We start from the raw sequence: 19800 nt of genomic DNA, 5'->3' as shown, positions 1-19800 counted from the left end.
TGGGAGGCCCAAGTACAGAATGTTGGCGTAATCCAATCTGGATCCGATGAGGGCCTGTACAATTATTCTCCGGTGTTCCTGGGACAAAAGAGGAAAAAACTTTCGAAGCATCCGAAGGATGCCGAAACAGGTTCCAGTAAGGGTAGCCACCTGGGAATTAAGCGTTAGCCCATTATCAATTTTAATTCCCAGGTTCTTAGCCCAGATGGACGCCTGAGCCGGAGGGAACATGTCAACAGGCCACCAATCATGCCAGTTCGGTTCCAGAGGACATCCAAAGAAAAGTATCTCAGATTTATCCGAGTTACACTTGAGGCTGTTCAGATGGAACCAGTTAAAAACAGCCCCAAGGCACTCACGGATACTTTCCCCATCGAATTCTTCGCTCTTACGGCAGGTGAAAAGAAGCTGGGTGTCGTCAGCATATGAGACGATCTGGGCCCCGAAGGACTCCACCAAAGTCGCCAGAGGGGTCATGAGGATGTTAAATAGAGTTGGGCTCAGCACTGAGCCCTGGGGAACTCCGACTCCCAATGGCGGCATTTCGGCAGATCCAGGAGGGACCCAGACCGTTTGCCGGCGGTTGGCTAAGAAGGAACAAAACCAGTTCAGCACCGTCCCCCCAAGACCGATGTCATGAAGTCTTATGAGGAGATCCTCATGGGGGACGGTGTCGAAAGCCGCCGACAAGTCTAACATGACTAACATCACCCTGCCTCCGTCATCCAGCACCTCCTTTATAATCTCTGACACTTCCAGAAGCGCCGTCTCAGTGCTTAGGTTGGATCGAAAGCCCGATTGAGACGCATGAAGAAGCTCATAAGATTCCAGGAAGTTGGAAAGCACGCTATGAACGTGCTTCTCCAGGATTTTAGTCAGTGCTGGAAGGAGCGAAATAGGCCGATAGTTGGATGGAACCTCTGGGGCAAGATTGGGCTTTTTAAGAAGGGGAATCACCATAGCCTGTTTCCAGGAAGGTGGCAGAAATCCCTGACTCAAAGAAAGATTCAGAATAGGATTGGCTAATGGATTAACAACATCAGCCATTCTGGCTAAAAATTTTGCCGGGCAAGGATCACAAGGTGAGCCAGATTTCAGGTTCCTCATCAGAGCTAGAGATGAAGCCATTGTGAGGGGCGGAAAGTCCAGAAGGGCCGGGCCAGAGATAGGCTGGTGTGCTATCTCATTAGACAGAGTCAAATGTTCCCCTGCCAGTCTCGGAGAGAAGGACTCCTGAATCTGTCTAATTTTAGTTGTAAAAAAATTAGCAATGGTATTCGCCCAGCTCTCATCTGGAGCCTCCTGGTCCGAGATCGAGCGGGAAGTAGTGAATTTGCGTACGATCTGAAAGATTTCCTTGCAGGAGTTGGCTGCTTCCTCAATTTTCCTAGCAAAGTAACACTTCTTAGCCTGTAAGATTAAAGCATGATATGATTTCATCATGGCCTTATAGGTCTCTTTAGCCTCCCCGTCATAAAAGGCCCTCCATGCACGTTCAGCGGCTTTACACTGTCTGCGGGATTGAGCGACCTCTGCCGTGAACCACGGGGCCGAAGATCGTTTGGTGTCTGATCTAGGGGGCTGTGCAGGCGCTAGTTCATTCACTCTAGCTAAGAGCCAGGACTGCAGGGTCTCTAGATCGAGCTCCAGATCCCCCGTGACGGAGAAAGGACGATTCACCAGGGCCTGAGATAACATGTCAGGGGAGACCTGATGATACGCCCTGTAGTTCCTTCCCAGTTGCCTGGGGGCTCTGATAGATGGTTTCTCAGTGCCAGATATTTGGAAATGAGCGAGATGATGATCAGACCACAATACAGGCACGAGTGCAGTGACCGTAATTGGTGAGGTAGAAAAGACCTGGTCTAATGTGTGGCCTTTGTCATGGGTCGGGCCGGAAAGATAGGGGAGCAGCCCCAGGGCAGATGTGATATCTAATAGCTTCACAACATCCTTAGCCTGCCGATCTTCCATATGGAAGTTAAAATCTCCCGCCAAGAGACAATGTTCTGATCTAAGAACAAGTGTGGCTAGGACCTGCTGGAGGTCCTCAAAAAAGGACCCCACAGGGCCCGGAGGCCGATATACTAGAAGGCCCTTCACAGCTTGCTGAGGTGATAGGGAGAGGGTAAAAGCGAGAGATTCGGAACCCGTGATAATCTGCGTGGGCACAACAGCACACGTAGAGGATTTCTTTACAACAAGGGCAACGCCTCCCCCTCTTCCCTTAGCTCTATCTTGTCGATATATGATGTATTCAGGTGGAATAGCAGCCGCAATATCCGGTTGCGATGATTCATATAACCAAGTCTCAGTGAGCATAAGGCAGGTAGGGTTGTTGGAGGGGGGGCAGGGAGTTTAGGATGCTCTGCTTTATAGTAATAATTTTATTTAGAAAAAACGCATTCAGCGAGTTGCAGAGCTCTTGTGTAGGAGTGACCCGAAGGGTAGTTCTATCACTGTTACGGAGATCGTTCACAATATTGAACAGATCTTTTGTCTTATTCTGTGAGTTCAGAAATTTCTCAGAAAAGTAGTCTGTTTTGTATTTTAGAATAAGTTTTTGATAAGTTTTACGGGCCATACAGTAATTTGCTTTATCTTGTGGTAGGTACCTGGTCCTCCACTTCCTCTCTTTTTGACGCACTTCAAGTTTTAAGATCTTCAATTGTGGAGTAAACCACTTGTGTGCGTCATTAGGTCGTAAGCGGGGGAAATTCACGCGGGGTGCATAGATATCAGCTGCCCGTTGTATCCAGTGAGAAAAGGCTTCTTCAATGACGTCGATGTCTTTGGTCATTGGGGGAAGGGTCAAGGCCAAGGTGTCCAAAAAAGCCAGTGTATCAATGCCCTTCCATTTCCTAATTTTTCCACCCACTTGAGATGACTGTTTTATGCCTCTATCGGTGGTAAGTGTAAAATGTATGAGGAAGTGATCAGACCAGATGCATGGATTTATGGAGGAGATAGATAGGAAAAGATTATGAGACCATATTTGGTCCAGACTATGCCCTTTTTCATGGGTAGGAGAATGGATCTCTTGAGTTAAATTTGGTCTGTCTAATATCTGTCTGTGGTCTGTCTAATATCTCCTGAGGCTCAAGTAAATCACCAATTCTGCTCCTGAAATCTTAAAAGTGATGGTCAAACCTCACGTGGTCACTCCATGCATTGAGAAAAAAGTACAGACTGACCCCTTCTGTCCTGCTCTACATCAAATGTCATGTCCCACTCAACTCTTTGGTATTCTTCACCACAAGGAAGAGAGAAACATGCAAGCCACTTCCCCAGAACCCTCCAGACAGCAAAAGGACTATTACCAGCAGGGTACAGAGGGTTTACGAGGGCTCTATTGCCAGCAGGGTACAGAGGGTTTACGAGGGCTCAGAGGCAAGAGCTCTAAGTGCAGGGGTAGAGGCACTACCAGTAAGGGAACATCTACCTCCAAAAAACTGATTTGCTACGCGCAGCCTAAATCCCCCACCCCGTCACTACCACCACCACACAAAACCTGTCGGGGGAGACTTTAGGGATTTCTTCCCCATTAGAAGGGTCTTGTCCACAGTTGAGCATGGCTAATGCATAGAGCTCCTTTCCACCTAACCAAGCATTCCTTCGCACTCACACCTTGAGCCCCAAAATTCACACGTTGCTCCACAAGGAAGTTCAGGCACTCCTGTCAAAGCAGGCCATAGAACCAGGGCATGGGCATCTATTCCCTATATTTACTCAACCCCAAGAAGGATGAATCCCTCAGACCAATCCTCGACCTCTCTCCTCTCAACAGATACATCTTGCCAGGGTATTTTCACATGGTCATCCTTCATGATATTATTCCCTTTCTGCAGCATGTCGACTTAATGTCCAACCTCAACCGGAAGGATGTCAAACTTTCACATACCAATTCATCCAGGACTTTGGAGCGATCTCCTCTTCATGTGTTCCACACTTCCAGTTCAAAGTACTACCCCTTGGTGACCGCACACTTCAATAGAAAGAGATTAAATGTGTTCTCCTATATCAATTCCTGGCTGATCAAGAGTGCAAGCAAAGGGAAAAGGGAGGGGTTAAACATTTTGCCGCTCTCCAGACTCAACATAAACTAACTGACAGAGTTTTTTCGTTACAGACAAGTTAGCAATGCACTACATTCCCTCATCCCAAGGGGCGGATCCCTCCCTGACTCATCCCCACTAGAAGACAGAATACTAGACGGTCACAACCCGGATAAGACCATCTCTTTGATTTATAATAAGCTAATACTCATTATAGAAGATCTCCTTTCAGCGCTGCGTCAAAAATGGGTGGCAGATGGCATAGAAATGGACGATGAGGAGTGGCAGGAGGCGGTATCATCCCCCGAGTGGTAGCCGTCCCAGCTCGACTGCGGCTTGTGCAGCTTAAAATCCTACACAGGATATATATGACCGGCCCCCGACTGGTACAAATGGGGAGGGCGGAAACGGGACTGTCGTAGACGATGTGGCCAGATTGGTACCTTTATGCATATAATATGGGAATGCACACTCATACAAACGTACTGGAGGGAAATTCACGCAACGATGAGGACGGTACTTGCTGTTACCATTTACCCTGAGGCACGCAGATGCTTATTAAACATATGGGAGCCAACCGACTTAACCACTCCTCAAACACAGTGGGCCACTTTGGATTTCATGCTTGCCAAACGAAACATTGCTCAAGCTTGGGGGGCAACAGCGCCCCCCACTCTGGAGGCATGGGAGTCTAGTATGGACTGGTGTATGTTTAGAGAAAAGACGGTGTATACTGCCCGAGGCTGCCCCCAAAAATGGTCCCGCATAAGGTCACAGTGGAAATCCTATTGTGGAGATATTTGCATTCCCCCACAGAGTATTTATCATGATGATTTGCTTCCTCCCTTGAAGATCCGAACTGTATGTGTAATGTGTAACAGTAATGCCTCTAATTGTCATGCATATTTTGATAATAAGCGAATTAGTTGTACACTATCATGCTGATGTTTGTTTAACCTGTTGGACGCTCATGACAAGCTCAGCTCGTCATGAGGCACAGTGGAGCTGTGCTCATGACGAGCTGAGCTCGTCATAACCGCCGCGGAATGCCCACGCGGGGATAACTCCCCTCCTGTATGGGTCGTTCCATTGAGTTGGCAGAGTCGTGACGAGCTCAGCTTGTCATGAGCACAACTCTGCTGTGCAGCATGATGAGCTCAGCTCGTCACGAGCACCGCGGCGCTGCACGCGGCCCCCCTCCCCCTGCACAGGAGGTGAATTAGCCCCGCGGGGAAGGAATTAATAAAAAGATTCCCCCCCCAAAAAAAAGTGCAAGCAAACAAGAATGCACAGCTCACACCCAGGCCACAGTTTCCTTCCTTCGCAGCTTGGGGTTCACAGTAAATGCCACAAAGTCCCACTTGAACCTCTTCAGGTTAAACCCTTCCTAGCGGCAGTCTTCAATTTTGTAGTCTGAAAAGCCTTCCCCAGCTCACAAAGGATGAAGGTGTTAAAACAAGTGCTGCCTCTTTTAAGCCAGTTGATCACCTTTTATGTCTCACTGTAATGTGCCTCTTAGGAATGGTGGCTTCATGTATTGCAATAGTGCCCCATGCCAGTCTGCATTTGCACCTGCTTCAGGAGTGCCTCTTGATCCAGTGGACACAAGCAGAGTCACATGGAGGATCTAGTGTTGGTAAGGGCCAGCAGCCATCACTCTCTGCAGTGATATAACAGTAATAATTTGTTGCTGGGCTGGTCCTTTGCAGACCCTGTTCTGCAGCTGACCATCAACACAAACCCATCCCTATCCAGCAAGCCATACTTAAACAACATGGCAGTCCAAGGTGGACTCCTAATCTGCGGGGGTCTCCACATCAACCGCATGGAGCTGTTAGCCATTCAACTAGCTCTGGAGACATTTCTCCTTCAGATTCATGACAAGATGGTCCTGCTGCATACCAACAACATGACTGGCATGTTCTGTCTGCAGAAGCAGAGAGGCACTCACTCACCTCGGCTGTCAACCCGAGCCCAACAGATTTGGCACTGGGACATCCCTCACCAGGTCCTCTCCTGGCAGAGTACCTATCTGGAGCGGACAAAAACTTTGCAGGCTTGCACAGCAGAATGCAGCAACAAGTCCACGAGTGGGGAATTACTCTCACAAGTCCTGCTCCCTTCCACAATCACTTCACTCAAAACTCAATAATGAATTGCTGAAACCCACACCTCAGGAACCCTTTTTTCAAGTACACAGGTAAAGAGTAGTTCTCGGAACTAATCCACATTTTTCCCATGGTGGTCTCTTTTCTACCTCAACAATTCCATTGAGCTCCCAGTCTTCTCCCCACAACCTGACTCAGTAGCTGCAAGAGCACTCCAAACGCATGATGTTGAGCATGCTCTTACGTAGGACCAAATCCTTTTGTAAGAAACCACAATTTTGTTACTTTCTCCCAGCCTCAAAGGGCACCCCATTTCAAAGGCAGGGATTGCCGGGTGGATCATTAAATGCATGTCTTCCTACTATGCTAGAACCACCCAACCTTCCCGCCCCGGGCCACACTCCACCCGCAAGCAGGGACCTACTATGGCCTTCGTGGTGAACATACCCACAGCAGGCATCTGTAAAGCTGCCACTTGGTCCACTCCTCACACTTTAAAAAAACATGATTGTTGGACATCCTATCAAGAGGACAGGCCAGATTTGGGCAAACTGTTCTCAAGACTTTGTTTCAGACCGCTGCACCATCCACTGGCTAGCCACAGGTAGGGAAGTACTGATTTTAAGTCTATGCAGAGCATGTCTAATCTAATCTAAAGATTTTTTTAAAGAAAAACAACATGCAGCATCCAAGCCCAACATTAGGCACAGCAGTCAGTGTTTAGAATTAGCTTTTTTTATTGTCCCATACTGCTAAAAAACGTAATTTTGTATTCGTGCTTTTCCTTTATACCACAGCTCTCATTGCCATTAAGTGTTATTGTAAAAGATCTCATGCAGTAAATTGCTGTGGGCATTATTTGAGGGTTGGTGAGTTTGACCTTTGTCTTCCCAGATTCGTGATTTTATACTTTTATTGGAAAGGCATAAAGCACCAGAGATTTTTTGTACAAGAACCTTTGTAGGAGAACCTAATTCTATACATTTACGAGAAATAATTATAATTTGTCATCATCATATAAATCTTTATTTTTTCTAAAAACCATAAACATTTACAATGTTTCAAGGAGGCAATAAACTGTTACCCATAATTTCATAGTTAATAATACGGAGACCAGCTTGAAATATACATATAAATAAAATTTAAATACAAGAACATTTAGGGCATTCTTAGCAAGAACCTAAATACATATGAAATTTAATTAATGAAAAGACACATGGTGCAACTTTATAACCATTATGAGAACATCCTGCCTTGTACATTTTTTTCTCAAGCTGCAAATACAATGGAGGTATTTTGCTTAACTACAAACAATAAAATCTCTTGTCAGTCTTCAAAATCTTTAATGCAGTAGCATGTTGCTTAGGGGCACATGCATCATTGATAGCTTTTGCGATTCTTAATTTGCGAAAATTACCGAATCGCAAATTAAGAATTGCAAAATGCTATGCATCATTTTTTTCACTATTTATTTGGGAATCGGTAAAAATCGCAATTTTTACTGATTCTCAAATAAATAGCGAATTCCAAAGTGCATTTTCTCAATTCCCATTGATTCCTATGGGCGTCAATGGGAAGGCAGTTAAGAATTCGCAATTTGTTGATGCATTCCACGGGTGCAGGGGGGGTCCAAAGGACCCCCCCCTGCACCCCTGAAATGTTTTTGAAAGTGCATGTTTCACACACACATGTCCTGAGGACATGTGTGTCTGTAACATGACACTTTAAAAAAATGCATTTTTTAGTTTTTGTAAACATTTTCGCAAATTAACACGAGGTTCAACCTCGTGTTAATTTGCACTTCCAAATTCGCAATTTTAGAAAAATTGATGCATTGCATTTAAGGAATCGCACAAATGCGATTCCTTAAATGCATTCGCTTTTTTTGGAAGTGCAAAAAAAAGCGAATTGTGCAACAAAGTTTGATGCATCCCAAAAATGGTTTTTGCATTCGCAAACGGCCGGTTTTACCGATTCGCACCGTTTGCGAATGCAAAAACCAATGATGCATGTGCCCCTTAACACCCAGAGTATGACATACCAGCACAATCTGTTTCCTATGAGGCAAAATATATACCGGGCAAACAAACTACAAGTTACCTTTTCCTTGGTCACATTACAAGCCACTTCGCAAAGGGAAGGAATAAAATATCCTGCATGAAGTTTTTCCCCAGATTTTTAACCCCACAAAAAAGGTTGGTATAATTTGTGATGGTGTATCCGAAAGATTGTTCTATTGCAAAGACTGCCATTGCACTTGAGTTTTTCTGAAAATATGGAAATTGGATTGGTCTCACTTAATGTATGTAACTGTCATCTGGAATGGTAATGATGTAAGTTAAGTTCTGATGAGTCTGTGGCTCAAAATAATCTCCACCTTGCTCTCCCTAAAGGGAATGGCTTTAAAAACAAGCACTGGCGTTGCCAATAGGTCTCGCAGTAGGAAAGTTGGAGCTATTGGTTTTGTAAATGACACATGTTATATTTATGTGTTGGTTTTGAAAATCGCGAAACTAATAGTTTTGTCATTTACAATGCCAATACTTTACACATGAACATTCAGAGTTGCACAAAGTTTAGAGTTAAAGCAAAAAGATGGTTAAATCAGCACTAAAATAAAATACCTATAAGAAGGGAGAGAACAACACGAGTGGTGGGGGAACGCACGCACGGAGACAAAGTGAAAATCACCAACACGTACCTGTTAATGCAGAGAGGCCGACAAAAATATGCATTTGTTTAGCATATGCGTTTAAAATACTATTTGCCTTCTTATTATCTCGAAGTTAACATTGGCCCTGAAGGTAGGCTGAAAGCTAGTTTTTATTCTTGACCTTTAAAAGTTGTGAGGCGAGTTATTTGGCTTTGTAATGCGAACCCGGTTTAAATTTTTAACGGCAAGGGGTGCAACACAAGAATGTTCTGGACAGGCACAGCCCACACCGGCCTTTGTCATCGCGGAAATGGCGACAAAGAAGGGCAGGATGGGTGCTTGATAGCAGCAGAATGGCTGCAAAGGGCACCTCATTATCCGATGCTCAGTGTAACCGCCTGGCGCCAAGCCTGCCTCACATGCCGGTGATATGCTAGGACTGTTCTGAATACCAAAGGCGGGATCCGACCGAGCAGTATTAAACTTTTTCGTTTCCTCGCAATTACTCACTGAAATGTACATTTTGCAGCAAGATGAACACATAAACATTCAGAGTTGCACAAAGTTTAGAGTTAAAGCAAAAAGATGGTTAAATCAGCACTAAAATAAAATACCTATAACAAGGGAGAGAACAACACGAGTGGTGGGGGAACGCACGCACGTATAAATAAAAACAAGCAAAAGCAAATGGTGGGGGCCTGAAGGAGGAGGGGGTGCGAGGGATGAGTGAGGATGGGGTAGCAGGGGAGGGAACACGGCCTGGGGGAAGCTGGCTGGGGAGGGGGAGGAGAAATCCAAGGAAGGCTGTGTGCGGGGAGAGAGGGGAGGTGCTGGAGCTGAAAGTACGGCCGGCCGGCCATCCAAGAATAATTAGGGGAGGAGAAGCCGAGAAGCCGCAGAGCGCACGCTGGGCGAAGCCCTTTGATGTGCTGCGAAGATGAGCGGCCGGGAAACTGAAAGTACGGCCGATAGGAGGGAGGGAGGCTGATGCGCGTGCTTGTTTGGTCACGTGGTTCACGTGAACTTCAAGAAAACCGCAGCAGAAAGCCCTTGGTTTGACGAGGATTTTGGCTACTTGAATTCTCGCGCGCATTGTAGTTCACGAGACCTAAAAATGTGTGTGTACTACTCCAACTGCCTAGTGCTGAATTGTTTACAGTGGAAGATTAATGTATGCTTGGTCATTGTCAGTGTTTTTCAGTGATACTTTTTTGTTTGCAGTTTAAGATGTTTGAATGTGTCTGCCAATCAACTAGAAGCACTTCCTCCTGCCACCCTTTCTGAAGAGACGAGCAGCGTATTGCAAGAGCTGTATTTGACTAATAACAACCTGACTGATAAATGCGTGCCCTTGCTCATTGGCCACACACACCTAAAGATCTTGCATATGGCTTACAACCGCCTGCAGAGTTTCCCAGCAAGGTAAGGTTGTTTTATGGTCAGACTTCCTTACACTGAAAGAAAGCTGCGCTTCAGTCATCCTGCTCATGTTGGAAAAATATTCTCTGCTTCCAGCCTTCTGTACAATGTCTTTGCAGCAGAGCCTCCACCTCTGTGTGACTGGCGTTCAGAAGGGCCATCCTACCTTTCTGGAAGAAGTCTTGTGGTTTCTGAGAATTTAATTTGATAGAAGTGTGGTCCTGTAACAGTCCGTGGTTACTGGGCAGATGTGTTGGTGTCTCATGGCTAGTACTTCAAGGATGTCACAAACTTCAGCATCCTATTTGGTGACCCATAGCTAGTTGCGGTCAGGCTCTGAAGGTCGAAAGTGACCTCTATGAACTGGGGCCTTGCTCTTTACTGCTAGGCTTCCTCTTGAAATGAAGGGCACTCTGGTTTTACAGTTGGGGTACACTCAGGCCACCTTACCGTGATAATTCTGGATCCTTTGGGCATAAGGCAGTGGTTGAGTTTAGGGTGGCATTTATGGGTACCTAAAGTGAATGTGGGGAAATGCATTTCATCTTGGCCTTTCACAAATTCAAGACAACCTGCTCTAAGGTATTTTCTCTCAAAGTTTCACCTGTGCATGTCTCAGGCAGCTGCTTTTTTGCCTATCCCCAGCTTACTCTATGAACATATATCAGATGAAATTGTTTGGGGGTGAAGAACTAGATAATTTATCCATAACTTGTTTGTTGGGCAGGTTGAATCAGGAAAATGAATTTCCACCTGAAATGTTAATGCTTCCTCCTATTCTTTATGACCCCTGCAAAGACACTATCTGCGAGAGTCATTTGCTATCTAACTAAAACTTCACTCGGAGTAAAGCACTGACATGGTTGTTGGATGTAGAAAGTGGAAGGTCCCATATGTAACTTAACACGTGGGAAACCAACGGAAGTTTAGCAATGTTGGTGTGATCGTGCAATTAAGGTTGAAGTAGCATTACTCATAACGTGCATGCAGATGTGTTAGATTCTGGTATACATCACAGTATTCTGAGCAACTATTTCGCAATTAGCTTGCACAAACGCTTTAGTAAATACATCGTAATTAATTTCCATATGTTACAAAAAATGTTATTTGATGGAGTGTCAATTTCCATGTTATGAAAAAAATGTAAAATATTTAACAGTATGTATTAAGAGAATTGAAATCAAGCAAACGTGAATAAATGAGCATTCTTGTTTAGTTTGACAGTAGTTGTGGCCATGTATTGAATTCCTTCAGGTAATAGTGGTTGATGGAGGAAATCTTGGTGAAGGCACATTTGTGCCTCTTCACAACCTGGCATTGGTGTGGCTTGGGCTGCATTTGGAATAGCCAGTCCCTCACTGTGGTGTTAATCCACCAATTTTAGAAATGGAAAAAGAAAACTTTGCGAATTAGCTTGACTTCAGATTTCTTCAAAAGTGGTTGTGTTTTTGATTTCTCGCAACTGCGGCACGGTTGGTTTTAAACCTCCCCCGGAGATCTCCATCTGTCCCATGCCTCAGAAGCCTCCATTGGCTTCCGGTTAAAAAGCGAATTATGTTCAAAACGCTATGTTTGGTTCATAAATACATGTACGGCAACGGCCCAAAATATTGGTCCCATAAGCTTACATGGTACACACCCATAAGGCAACTTAGAACTAGCACTGTGTCACTCCTCACTCCTTTGAGAATACAAACTTCCAGAAATGGGGGTCGAGCCTTTTCCTTTCTTGCCCCCTCCTTCTGGAATAAAATGCCCCTGAACCTGCGCACCACCTCAGAACACAGCTGCTTTCGTAAGAAACTGAAGACATGGCTTTTTGCAAATTAAGCTGTCCCCTCTCTTCAGAGCTGTCTGCATGCGCCATGAGACTCTTTGGATGTGATATGTGCGCGTTACAAATGCCTCTGACTTGACTTGACATCTGGACATAGCGTGTTACCGGGTTGTGCACCAGTAACACAGATATTTTTGCTTCCACCTGTTTTCTGGTTGAAAATGGTTTTTACAATCCGATTTGCTTGTGCTTCTCAGACTTTGCTAGCGATGTATCTTCTGTGTTAGTTACAGCCAACTCCCTTGCACAGTTTGAAAACTGAACAAAGCAGTTTGCATTTTATTCTTTGTGGCATAAGTGAAGCTTGTTGAGGAATGAGTTCTTGTGACAGATTTAAACATAGCCTTTCTGCTTCCAAAGCACCAGTACCCCTAGTAAGCTGCGTGGTTGTATTAATTAAAGAAAATGTATGATCCTTAAGCTGGCACTTTTTATACAACTGAAGATTAATGGGCAAATAAGAATTTTTGTATCAAACCGAATCCAAAGGTTTCAGTGGCTCTGGACATGGTTGGGGAACATGCCCATTTCCTCTGGCCACTTAGTGTACTGGTTACCTGACAATTTTGGTCTTCAAGCCATTGAGATTGTTACTCTCCTACAACCAAACTTGTATCAGACAGATGAAAATGCAATTTTTCTGATCTCATGGTTACCTACATGGATGTGGAGTTCAATATCATCCGCTTATATTTATTGAGATGAGTATCGTTTTTTTGTAAGTGATAGGACCAGAGCATTGTCAAAGATAATTTATAAATACTTCCAAGTTTTTGCTCAGTATTGGAAATTGTTCATTGAAGTTCTTGAAGACCCTGTTCCAGGACCAGTTGTGATAAGGCATTTTTGTGTGTCATCTGAGCCAGGCAAAGACATGACATAATTTTGGTGTGCCTTTTAATTAGAGGATTTGGATCTCGTGCTTGCATCACAGCTGCTTCAACATTCACCATCTTGGTGGCCAGCATGACCGTTGACTAAACTTAGTCTTAGAATAAAGATTCCCAACTTTTTTCAGTTAGTAAACAATATTTGTAAGTGACATGAAGTAGTGGGCAACATTGGAGACTTGCTAGTAGGCATCAGCATACAGGGCTTACAAAATGTATCACAAATTATGATGGTATTACACCTAATCTTATAATTCATCATGCTAGTTTAAATTACTTAACACTAATTTTAAACCTAGGCCTTTTTAACTTGCTTTTCAATTGGAGATTAAAATTTGTGTTCCCCTAAGGTATTTGGGAAATTTCTTGACATTTAATACACTTTGAAGTGCATGAGTCCATTAATATTAGTCAGAAGATGGTATAGGCTAAATACCACTTTAGAGGGTGAATTGCTTGTCCAAAAAAGTATAGTATCGTTGCAAATACTGCATTATCTGAAAGAGACACGTTAGTGATAGATTACTTACCTTAGAATATCCCCAGGCGTCAGACTGGATCCGGAAAATTTTGCGTAGCAATACCCCTGCGCGCCAGCAGGCGTCGTCCGCAGCTCTGCGTCCGGCGTCGTTAGCGCCGGAATGACGTCGTCGGAGTACTTAGACGCCGCCCTCGCGCGCTGACGTCAGTTCTTCTTTTTTCCGCGCCAGCTAGCGCAGATCCGGAGAAGCTCTACCCCTTAGTCATTTTTTTACTAAACTTTTTTGATCTTTTGATCATTTCTCTAATCGAGTCTTCGACTCCTACGGTGCCGGTAGGGATGCCCGGGTTCAAACCCTGTTCCAAGTGTGGCCGCATGATGTCGGTCACCGACCCCCATCGCCGGTGTCTTCAGTGTCTAGGCCTCGACCACGACGACCGCACCTGCTCCGACTGCCGGGCCCTGACGTCCAAGGCTAGGTGGGAGCGGTCCCGCAAGCGACTGGAGCTTAGGCAGTCGGCGCCGCTCCAGGTCCCGGTCCCACAGGAGGTTAAGGGACAGGTCGCGGGGTCGGAGCCCTCGTAGCTCCGCGAGTCGGCATCGGTCTTCAGGATCCTCCTCAGGTAAGAGGCATGAGAGGTCGGAGAGACGTCATCGATCTCCTGACCCACCCCGACGCTCGCACGACGTGGCCGGGGGTTCGGGTGACACCACCCACGTGGCTCCGACGGAGTCGCGGACGTCGCCACCTGCCCCACCCCTTCCCGTCCCTGGGCACGGTGCGACGCCAGAGGAGGTCGAGCGGTACCTCATGGCCATGAGGTCCCTCCCTCCTCCGCCGGTTCAGTGGTGCCTCCGGGCCCAACAGTCCTGGCTGGAGGGCCTAGCGGGTCAGGTGCTCCGGCCCGGCGCCGCCAGCGACTTCGGTCCCCGCGCCGCAGGCCCTCGCTGGATCCGGTTCTGGATCCGGGTCGCCGTCCATACTCCTACCCTCGATTCGGTTCCGGCGCTAGAGCGGCGCCGCTGGGCGCCGCTCTCGACACCGTTTGGAGATTTCTATTTTCACGAGCCGCCCCCATCTGTTGACCCTGAACTACAGGAGATGGGTGACACGGGTGATTGGGAGGGGTCTATGGACCCTCTGGCACAGGAGTGCCAGTCTCAACAGGACTGGACATATTAGCTTGGGGAGGCCAGTGGAATTGGCACTTCGCCAGACACTGGATTTGTCTCCCTTCCCACCGTGGCTACGGAGGAGGGGGCTGCCTACAGTGTAGTGTTGACGCGGGCAGCCATGGCCTTGGGCCTGACGCTCCCCGTCGAGGCCATGAGGACTAACCTCCTCACTGAGGTCCTTAAACCGCAGGCATGCTCCACTGAGCCTCTGCTGCCGTTTAATGAGGCCTTGTGTGACGTTCTTGTGGGCACTTGGTCCAAGCCCGCTACAGGTCAGCCTGTGGATAGGAACGTGGCCGGATGCTACCGCCCGTCCCCGGGCGACCCTTGCTTTTTGTCTACCCATCCCAACCCTGAGAGCGTGGTCATCCAGGCCTCCACCTCCCAGACCGCATTCCCGACGGCTCCGCCCGATCGGGAATCCAAGAGGTACGAAAAATTCGGAAAGAAAGTGTTCTCGTCCCTGAGCTTAGGACTGCGGTCAGTCAATACGGCATGCCTCTTGGGGCGCTACACCCACACCCTGTGGGACACGGTCGTGGACGTGCTGCCACAATGTCTGGAGGATGCCCAGGCTAGACTCACCCAAGCCCGGGCGGAGGGTCGAGATGCAGCGCGCTATTCCATCCGGTGTGGGCTGGATACCACGGACTCACTGGGCAGAGCGATGGCAACGACGGTGGCGGTTCGACGCCACGCCTTGTCGAGGTCCGCAAACTTTTCGGCCGATGTCTAGACCACACTCCTGGACATGCCGTTTGATGGCCGTCGCCTATTTGGCGACAAGGCAGACAATGCGTTTTAAGGACTCCAGGGCTACGGCCAAGTCCTTGGGCCTTTCGGCCCCACGCCAGCATACGGGTGCCTTTCGCTCCTTTCGTGGCCAAGGAAGGGGCGCTCCTACACGTGCTGCCAGCCATGCACCGCAGACTGCTACACAGCGCGGTGGCGGCCGAGGAAACCACCGTGGCGGTGGTCGGGGACAAAGGCGAGGCCAGTCCACACCTTCCCCTGCAGCACCTGCCTCAAAACCCTCCTAGTCCGTGCTTTCAGGCCCATGTGACGCCAGTCGGGGGCAGGGTTCGCCATCACCTCTTCCACTGGCGCACTGTCACGTCGGACAGGTGGGTGCTGCAAATCGTCTGAACAGGGGCTACTCCCTCCCCTTCGAGACGACCCCTCCAGCCATGCCACCGCAATTCAACCGCGTGTCGGGGGATCACTTGCAACTTCTGCAAGAGGAAGTTACGGCCCTCTTGGCCAAGGGGGCCATCGAGCGCATTCCTGGGCCAGAAGTAGGGTGTGGTTGTTACTCCCATTACTTTCTGGTACCCAAGAAGGGCAAAGGGGGCCTACGCCCTATCTTGGACCTCCGGAAGGAGAAGTTCAAGATGCTGACTTTGGCTCAGGTCTTAGCTGCCCTGGACCCCGGAGACTGGATGGTAGCGTTGGACTTGCAGGATGCTTATTTTCACATCCCCGTCTTGCCGGCCCACCGGCGTTACCTGCGGTTCACGGTAGGCCACGAGCACTTTCAGTTTACCGTGCTCCCCTTCGGCCTTACCAGCGCCCCACGGGAGTTCACGAAAGTGATGGCGGTGGTCGCAGCTCATCTGCGCAGGTTAGGGGTGTCAGTCTTCCCCTACCTCGACGACTGGTTGTTGAAGATGGGCTCGCCCCAGACAGTCGTCAGCCACCTCTGGACTACGGCCGATCTCCTGCACCTGCTGGGGTTCTCCATCAATGTGCCGAAGTCATACTTGTGTCCCTCTCAGAAGCTCCTCTTCATCGGAGCGGTTCTAGACTCGGCGCAGTTTCGGGTTTATCCTCCCGAACAGCGGGTTTGGGATATTCAGGCACTGATTCCGATTTTTCAGCCTTTATCCGGAGTCTCGATCAGGTTGACGCTGCGGCTTCTGGGGCTGATGGCCTCCTGCATCCTTATGGTGCATCACGCCCGGTGGCGGATGCGGGCTCTGCAGTGGGACCTGAAGTTTCAGTGGTCCCAGCATCAGGGCAACTTGTCCGACCATGTCTTGATCTCGGAGGGCACTGCAAGACAGTTGCGGTGGTGGCTCACGGACCGCGATTGGGTCAGTGGCAGATCCCTCTCCCTACTCCAACCGGAGCACGTGGTTGTGACGGACGCGTCCCTCCAGGGCTGGGGGGGCACATGGGAGAGGCGGAGATCAGAGGCCTCTGGTCTCCGGCAGAGTCCCAGCTCCACATCAACCTTCTGGAGCTGCGGGCAATCCGACTTGCACTGAAGGCATTCCTCCCCTCTGTCCGGGGGAGTGCAGTGCAGGTGTTCACAGACAACACCACCGCCATGTGGTACTGCAACAAACAGGGCGGGGTGGGGTCGTGGACCCTATGCCAGTAGGCTCTGCGCCTCTGGCAGTGGCTGGAACATCAGGGCGTCACCCTGGTGGTTCAACACCTGGCAGGTTCTCTGAACGCCAGGGCGAACGAACTCAGCCGTCTGTGCATGATGGATCACGAATGGCGTCTGAACTCGGAAGTGGCGCAAGGTCTCTTTCAGCAGTGGGGAGAGCCTTGGTTAGATCTATTCGCCACAGAAGAGAATGCGCAATGTCATCAGTTTTGCGCGTTGGAATTTCCAAGGCGGCACTCGCTCGGAGACGCTTTTCGTCGCGAGTGGAGTTGCGGTCTATTGTACGCCTTTCTACCTATACCACTTCTGCCCAGAGTGCTGAAGAAGATGAGGCGCGACTGGGCCCAGGTTATCCTTGTGGCTCCGGACTGGGCACGAAGATATTGGTATCCAGAGCATGTCTGTCGATCCCCCGATTCGTCTGCCTCTTCAGGAGGACCTTCTGTCGCAGCAGCAGGGGACGGTCCTCCACCCGAACCTGTCCAGTCTCCACCTACAAGCTTGGAGATTGAGCGGCGACAGTTGAGGCCATTTGACTTGCCAGATTTGTGGCATGGTACACAGCAAAGGCTGTGGATCCTCTCTCTGCCCCCCTTTCTGACGTTCTCCTCTTCCTTCTTTCTCGTGCCCAGCAGGGCTTTGCTCTGAGCACTATCAAGGGCTACCTCTCTGCCCTTTCCGCCTTCTTAAGGCTACCTTATCAGCCATCTTTGTTCAAGTCCCCAATTGTAAATAGGTTTTTGAAGGGCATCACACACATGTTTCCTCCTGTTCCTTTCGTGATGCCCCAGTGGGACTTGAACCTTGTACTTACTTACCTAATGTGTGCTCCCTTTGAGCTGCTCCATAACTGTCCTCTCCATCTTCTTACTTTGAAGACTGCTTTCCTGGTTGCCATCACCTCTGCCAGGAGAGTGAGTGAGCTCCAGGCTCTTTCTTCCACACCTCCTTTCCTCTCTGTCCATCCGGACAAGGTTGTGCTGCGGACGAGACCCTCTTTCAATGTTGTCACGACCTTCCACATCGGGCAGTCCATCATCTTGCCCACCTTCTTTCCGCCTCCGCATCCCTCGAAAGAGGAAGAGAGGCTCCACCATCTGGACCCAAAACGTGCGCTCTCTTACTATCTGGATCGCACAAGCCAGTTCCGGGTGGATGACCAAGTCTTTGTTGGTTACGTGGGTGCTAAGAAGGGACGGGCGGTGCACAAGCGGACCATCTCTCGGTGGATCATCTTGTGCATCCAGGCGTGTTACTCCTTGGCTAAGAAGGAACCCCCTGTTGGGCTGAGGGCTCATTCCACTCGGGCCACGGCGACTACGACTGCCCTGGGCCGAGTAGTGCCCTTGCAGGACATTTGTCAGGCAGCTACGTGGGCCTCGCTACACATGTTTGCGAGACACTACTGCCTGGACAGCCAAGTCCGGAGGGATGGCTTCTTTGGCCGTTCCGACCTCCAGGACTTTCTGGTGTGCATATTGGTTCGCAGACCCACCACCGGGGTTGGTGTTGCTGGGGTATCTATTCTAAGGTAAGGAATCTATCACTAACGTGTCTTTCAGGTGCACAAGCAGAAGTGTGGTTCAATGGTTAGAGTGGCAGACCCTGATGCAGAGGTCTAGCCCGGGACCAGGGTTCAATTCCCCGCCTCGGCGGGTCTTGGGCTCAAAAATTCCACAAACCTGATAATTCTCGCCTCGGTGCCTATTCCAATCATGGAGTCCCACTCTGCAACTCTGGGCAATAGCTTGCTTAATCTCCACAACGGCCCCCACAACGCTAAGGATGCCTGGCCTCCACCTTGGGGTTGCCCAGGAGTGGACACCTCACAGGGAAAGCCAGGATGGGTTCCACAGCGGTATTCGTACAAGCGCCTTGAGACCCCTGCGGGTGAGTAGTGCGCTATACAAGTATCAATTTACATTACTTGTGTAACGATATATCTGTAAGAGACATTAGTTAGTGATAGATTCCTTACCGACCCACCCATCCTCCCCGTTCTGCGAACCGATATCTAGGGTTAAGGTCATCCCCTTTCAGGGCCCTAGTTTCATGACACCAGTGTTGGTTCTATCATGGCTCTGCGTATCTGGCGCGGAAAAGCTGTGTATCAGAACTGATGTCAGCACGCGAGGGCGGCATCTAAGTACTCAGACGTCATTCCAGCGCTAATGACGCCGACGACGGACGCGGGGCCGCGGATGACGCCTGCCGGAGCACAGGGGTATTGCTACGCAAAATGTTCCGGATCCAGTCTGATGCCTGGGGATATTCTAAGGTAAGGAATCACTAACTAATGTCTCTTACAGATATATTGTTACACAAGTAGTAACTTGTGCTGTAGGCACATACCACCTATTGAGGGTTTGGGTGCTTTACCTGCAAGACGCCTTTGGGACATTTAATAGCAAGTGGTGCTTTTATTGGTGCACGATGCTTGTAGTAGCAGCTTAAAGAGACCGTTTACAGACTATGGTTCCATGGTGGAGGTAGAGTGAGGCCTGGAACTAATGTTGGTAGCCCAGTGTACACTTGCCTTACTCAAGCAATTCTGGCTGTGTACTACCAAAATAAACATTCAGATGATCAGCACATCCTACTCAAAGGTTACAAGAGTGCATTGAAAAGACGAAGAGTGGACTTTTTGGTAACTCCCATTGTCCAGGTAAATCAGTGGTTCCAGAAGGTGACTCTGACACTTTCTGTGTACAGTAATTTCTAGACTGGTTTATCAGTCTCACTGAAAAGATTATTGCTTATGAGGAGCATCATAATTGCTAAGTACC

General features: G+C 48.5%; 1 protein-coding gene across 2 annotated transcripts in view; it reads left to right on the top strand.

Annotated features, from left to right (window-relative positions):
• PHLPP1 (PH domain and leucine rich repeat protein phosphatase 1) overlaps positions 1 to 19800 on the top strand; it is a 651577-nt gene that overhangs the window by 522002 nt on the left and 109775 nt on the right. For both annotated transcript variants that reach the window (XM_078687772.1, XM_078687773.1), the window contains exon 11: positions 10038 to 10238. In XM_078687772.1, the coding sequence (XP_078543898.1) occupies positions 10038 to 10238 (201 nt within the window). The remainder of the gene's footprint in view (positions 1 to 10037; positions 10239 to 19800) is intronic.

Source organism: Lissotriton helveticus, chromosome 4_1 (genome assembly GCF_964261635.1).
Source record: "Lissotriton helveticus chromosome 4_1, aLisHel1.1, whole genome shotgun sequence".
NCBI lineage: Eukaryota > Metazoa > Chordata > Amphibia > Caudata > Salamandridae > Lissotriton > Lissotriton helveticus.
This window is presented reverse-complemented; position numbering and strand designations above follow the sequence as displayed.